Below are 6327 nucleotides of genomic sequence, written 5' to 3'. Positions count from 1 at the left end.
GCCCCTAGCCACGGTTCATTCCATACCCCAAGATGTCTAGATCATGCCATGGTCAATCAAATGGCCACTGGAACGACACGAGATAACAAATGAAACGCAACACCACCCACGCATGCAAGGTGTTCTCGGTTGGAGTTTTCGGGTGTTTGCTGAATGGTGCGAATTGTGGGTGGTCTAGGGCCCATAGCCATGGTTCAAATCATTCCTTGGGATGTTGGTAAGAGTCTCTGGTCAGTGGTACAAGCCCCAATGTCCGGTAGTCTCGAAAACGACACAAGTAAAGCAAATGTGCAGCTGCTGTAATTGGGACAGCAAGTGTGCTGTTGTTATCAGGCGTCGTTTGAGTTCTTGGTTGGCTTTTAGCCCATGGCCTTAGACTGGATAGTGCCTCATCGAGTTAGGAAGGTCATGTTTTTGACCGTTCGTCATTCGGATCATTTTTGAGGTCGTACGAGAATTTACGGTGCGATGTGCCAAATTGACTCTCGAAAGAGCGTTTCATGTTTTCGCCTCCATTCACCTAAGATTCGACATGCATCGTTTGAGGAGCATTAATTCATCATTTTAAGCGTATTTTAATCATGACTATATGATGTTTCAGTGTTGGTTCGGGTTTGTTCGGAATCATGATTAAATACGAAGTCATTAGGCGCACTTTTCTCAGTTTTTGATTTTTAATTGCATAGTTTGGTCAAGTAAAAGCTATTGCATATTTTCCATGGCATATTTAGGTTGCAGCGAGCCTGGGAGCGATCCAATCCATCAGTAAAATTATTACAGGATATTTAATTGTGTGAATTAATTATATTACGTGCAAAAATATTCATTTTGAGATTTATGCGATATTGCTTGTGGTCACTTTACTATTATGATTAAATACGGTCCCCAGTTACCGGTCCGGTCACCAGTTACCGGTCAGTTCAATTGTTTCACCCAGTATACTGTGGCAGTAGTCTGATCAGACGTAAATCCGGTCACCAGTTACCGGTCCGGTCCCCAGTATCGGTCAGCTCAGTTCAGTTCAGGGACCACTTGCGTAGACCATAATCTCACCAGAAAATTATTACAAGCTCTTTCAGTACAGGGCTCCAAGGAGCAAACATTTTTACTATGTTTTTTCAGTTCAGTTATGCACGTATTATAATTGCTCATGACAAGTTATTTTCACGTATGCCTCATGACATGATATTTTTATCCCATGTAAATTTTACTATATTATTTACTTGTTATTTACGATATATGCGTGTTGAGTCTTTAGACTCACTAGACTTGATTGTTGTAGGTACTGATGATGTCGGGATCGAGGGCGGGGACCAGTGAGCTAGCTTGGGTAGGCAGTAGTGGCACCCGAGGACCTCAGTTTCAGCACTTGCCGTTTTTTTTTATGCTCAAATATTTTATCAGTTGTTGAATACTTTAACTTGTTATTTTGGCAAGTAATAATTTCTTCCGCTGCTATTTTGAACGTTAAACATTTTATCAGTTTTGGTATGAATGAGGCACTCTATTTATTTTAACAGAAAAATTTTAAATTTCCCGCAAATTTTCAAAGTAAGGATTTTTAGGCCTTTATATGTTAGGTATTCATGTCTTCGGCAAAGTTGTAGTTAATTTCTCAAGGATTCTTAACATGTTTGAATCACTTCTATTTGAATTTTGTAGCTTGAGTTATCATTATTTTACCAACACGTATAAAACCTGAAAATAAAACATATTTAGTAAGACATTTAAATATAAACAAACAACACTAAAATAACATAATTTTATAATTTTAATGAAACTTAAATTTTAAAATATTGGTTTTAACATATAATAAATTATTAATTTTAAGTTTCATCAACCTTGAGATGTATAAGCTTATTAGATTAGTCACTGAACAACTCTCCCTTGGATTTTCCAGTTGTTATCACTTATCGAGTGAAATAATCATCAATTATTATTTTATATCGTTAGTTCTTTGACACAGAACAAAATAGAAGCTTTACGTACTAGTGATGTACTTTGACTTGTTACCGACCTCACGAGGGTCTTCAAGTAGTGAGGTTGGGTATAGTTTTGAGAGACGTAGGAATCGATGCATCGTAATTGGAGATTCATCTTGACCTATGGGCATGGATATCCTATGCATCCTGATGAGTTGTGGTTTATGGGAAATAGTTTTCTAGTTGTACACCCGTCCCTACTATGATTACTCAAAATACATCACATAATATAAACGAACAAAATTCTTTAAAAAAGTTATATATATACGAGATCAAAAATGTAATTTTCACTTGTTTTTATATTACAATCAAAATTACAACTTTTTGTTTTTGTTTGTAAATTGTGTCTAAAGTTGTATATCACGAGATGTATTTGTGTGTGTGTATATTTGGCGCACCTCAGGATGATTGTATCAGAGAACACATCAACACTTGTAAAGTTAAGCACAAATTATGCTAAAAGAAATAAACAAAAACAAACAGTATTTTCAAATCAAACACCTTGTTCCTCCTCAAAATTTACATCGTAATTCTTGAAAATCTAATAGAGATATACCCTCGTGCATCAAAGCAGCGGAGAGGTTGCTAAGCAATCTGAGAAAGGCACTTTCATCATGGACACCTTGGCAGATAAACGGTAAGAACGAAATATATTTTCCATCATTTTAGAAGGAACCGATTTTCGGAGGCTTGTCAACAAAAACAATGAAAAAGAAATGTCAATAAGGACGACTTTCATAAGTTAACAATCCAAAACTCATTGAAGCAGCACAATATATGCATAACATATGGGAGAGTGCAAATGAAAGGCAGACAGAAGGATGGATTCAGATGCAGTTACATACCTTTTTCAGAGGAATTTTCGAACTGGTTGCTGCAGGTTTTAGTATCTCAAAAGAACATATTAGTGACTCGTCAACACTCAAAAGAGCCCCAACGTTGTCAAACTCTCCACCGTAGTTGGGAGCCGAAAATATAGTAACGAGTCTTCTCTTAGCAAAAAATTCATATCCATCCTCCACCACCTGTAGTTAAAATTTCATCTGTTTGTAAATATTATATTAATTGTCCTACATCGGTTAGATAAATAACCTTTGAGTGGCATATATTGGCTTGGACAATCCTCCCCCTTGAGCTAGCTTTTGGGGTTGAGTTAGGTCCAAGTTCCAATCTTAACATTGTATCAGAGCCCGGGTTCTACCGTTATGTGTTGGACTGCCTATAATTAGGCCACCCGTTCTGCCCATAATTGGGTCATTTGTAAACTCCACGCTCCAGATGTTCATTCCTGGGCGTGAGAGAGGTGTATTAATTGTCCCACATCGGTTAGATAAATAACCTTTGAGTGGCATATATTGGCTTGGACAATCCTCCCCCCTTGAGCTAGCTTTTGGGGTTGAGTTAGGTCCAAGTTCCAATCTTAACATATTATTTAAGAGCGACTTAATATAAAACAAAAAAATAAAATATAAACCAGAAGTCGGCTGCTATCAAATAAAAACAAGCAAGGAAAAAATATAAATATACCTGATGGCCACGGCAAATCAAGTCTAAGTCATTTTTTTCCAAAAACTCAGCTACTGCATCTTGCCCAAATGTACAAGAAACCCCTCTATCACTATCAGACCAACCACGTATCCGAGGATCAGGATCAGACCAAAGCAAATCACATAGAAGCCCACTGTCAGGAATGTCGGTGGGCCTTTGAATATTGTTTATCTGATCCAACTGTTTTAGCTCAGGGGAAATTCCTCCGTGCATGCAAAGAATCTTTTCATCAATGAGTGCCGAAACAGGTAAACAGTTAAAGCACTCGGTAAATATCTTCCAAAGTCGAACGTTGAATCTCCTCTTGCACTCGTCATAGAATCCATAAATACGGTTGATTTTGGCATCTTCGTGGTTGCCTCTTAAAAGAAAAATTTTGTCAGGGTACTTTATCTTGTAAGCCAACAACAAGCATATTGTTTCAAGACTCTGCTTTCCCCTATCAACATAATCTCCAAGGAATAAATAATTTGCAGCAGGGGGAAACGCACCATACTCAAATAGCCTCAACAGGTCTTGATACTGACCATGTATGTCACCTGCAAGAAAATATTGCAATCATGACTATTTTCTAATCATGACAGTAACAAAAAATAAAGGAATCAAAGGTGAGAATTGACTCAGGCTGTGGAGATGATTATCAATGTCACAGTATGATTACTTTATCAAGTACATTAAACCTAGAATGAATCAAATAGAAGCTGAAAAATTCCAAATCTCTAGATTTGAACATAAAACACCGGAAGAAACATTGCTCGTCAAGTATCACAAATTAATTTCTAAGACTGCTTTTGGATGGAAAGAAAACGTCCCAATAATAGATTTGAAAACTTAATTTGAAATATATATATTTTAGAATTCGAAATCTCTAGGTTTGTTTGAAAATATAACTTAAAATTTAAGTTGAGGGATTCAAAATCCATTGATCTAAAAATAACCCAACCAAATTAAGTAGATAGTATTAAGGACTTGAAATTCAAATCCATAAAATGCTTCTATCTGAATAAAAGCTAGAAGAATTAACACATGTCCATGAAATCAGTGTCAATGAACAGGGCAGCATAAAAACTTATGAATTCACGTTAAAAGAAAGTTGTTTATCAAACGAGTGTCGATAATTATATTTTAGCAGTCATTTGGCCCCTCAAAAATGCTCTAGGTAGCTATAAGAAATTATTCACACTGTCATGTATTCATAAAAAACACACATGAAAGTTATCGTCTATATTAATTGTCCCACATCGGTTGGATAAATAACCTGGTAATTGTATATAATAGCTTGGACAATCCTCCCCTATTGAGCTAGCTTTTGGGATTGAGTTAGGTCCAAGTTCCAATCTTAACATGGTATCAGAGCCCGAGTTCCACCGTTATGTGTTGGACTGCCTATAATTAGGCCACCCGTTCTGCCCATAATTGGGTCATTTGTAAACTCCACGCTCTAGATGTTCATTCCTGAGCGTGAGAGGGGTGTGTTAATTGTCCCACATCGGTTGGATAAATAACTTGGGAATTGTATATATTGGCTTAGACAATCCTCTCCCCTTGAGCTAGCTTTTGGGGTTGAGTTAGGTCCAAGTTCCAATCTTAACAATCTATGCATCAGTTTCAGAAAGATAAGGTCCTAGAAATTCAAAAAGAATTCTCCCAGAGAAAAATTATAAGTACTTTATTAATATTTTTCAAAGAAAATTTATAATTTCACACTAGCCTGAATCAGAACACACTATCGACCAGTCATGTACCAATCAATCAATTAAGAAAACTATCCACGTTAGTCGCTGGTCATGACAACCTATCTATAGAAAACACTATTTTCTATATTTCTTAGCATGCTCTTATCCTTGAAACATCACAAAAAAAATTTCCAATGTTTATATGCCTGCAAGATTTTTTGACATTGACAGCTTCAATTCCTATCTCCAGAAGCAAAAATGAATTTCAGGTACACTTTTTCCCTTCATAAAACGATTAGTAGACAAGTTTCACTCAGAAAAACTGGTTTTTCTTTCCATATGCCAACTATATATTGGCTTGGACAATCCTCTAAATCAAATTCAGGAACCAATATCCACATTATTATACACAATTCTTCTGTAAATATTTCCCAAAAACGGAATATATCCCAACATAAACAAACAAGCTAACAAGTCAATTAATTTATGAATTAAGAATAGAAATCAATCAAACGAAAAGGGCCGAATAAGAAAAGAAAACAGGATACCACAGATTCTGATCGGCGCCCTTAGCTGAAGCAGACAAGGCTGAGAGAGGAAGATTTGGCGGGCCGAGATGCATAGTTGGCGAATCTCCGTCTCCGAAAGCTGAACCTGTTTCCCCTCTTTCCCTTCAAGCAACCGCCCGATTATATCATCCAACACCCCTCCCTCCATCATCCCCTCCATTGTCATCATCTTCTGAATTCTCAATCCGATGAAAATTGAAGCGTTGCTAGAAATGGACAGAGATTCCTGATTGGGTCATTTGCCCATGTCACTGTCCTATGACGCGGGATCTTCTTGGTAATATTTTTTTTTATTAATTAGTTATTTTACTATTTTTAGTACAGTTTAATTTTTAAAATAATAATAATAAAATATCGATTTTATTTTAGATAAATTGTCATAAAATCAACAAATACAAACATAATTTTGCACTCGGTCTCTTTCCCAATCGAAGTTTGTTTACACTCTCTTTGTACTGATAAAAGATGTACATTTGTATGTGTTATTATTAATTTTAATTTGATTAAATAATATTAAACATTTAACATGAAATTATTTTTAATTTAGAAAAG

At 36.1% G+C, this 6327-nt stretch overlaps 1 protein-coding gene across 2 annotated transcripts; it reads right to left on the bottom strand.

Annotated features, from left to right (window-relative positions):
- Positions 1 to 2483: 2483 nt before the first annotated feature.
- LOC140809790 (serine/threonine-protein phosphatase PP1 isozyme 9-like) lies at positions 2484 to 6033 on the bottom strand. Of its 2 annotated transcripts, XM_073167521.1 has the most exons (5): positions 5755 to 6033; positions 4022 to 4069; positions 3510 to 3889; positions 2828 to 3007; positions 2484 to 2671 (listed from the first exon to the last, which is right to left on the bottom strand). In XM_073167521.1, exons 1-5 carry the CDS (start codon positions 5942 to 5944, stop codon positions 2648 to 2650), a joined length of 822 nt encoding a protein of 273 aa, XP_073023622.1. In that variant the 5' UTR covers positions 5945 to 6033; the 3' UTR covers positions 2484 to 2647. The 2 variants fall into 2 exon arrangements, with proteins under 2 accessions (XP_073023622.1, XP_073023621.1); XM_073167520.1 differs by having other exon boundaries at positions 3510 to 4069; positions 5755 to 6031.
- Positions 6034 to 6327: the final 294 nt, after the last annotated feature.

Source organism: Primulina eburnea, chromosome 13 (genome assembly GCF_022965805.1).
Source record: "Primulina eburnea isolate SZY01 chromosome 13, ASM2296580v1, whole genome shotgun sequence".
NCBI classification, from domain to species: domain Eukaryota; kingdom Viridiplantae; phylum Streptophyta; class Magnoliopsida; order Lamiales; family Gesneriaceae; genus Primulina; species Primulina eburnea.
This window is presented reverse-complemented; position numbering and strand designations above follow the sequence as displayed.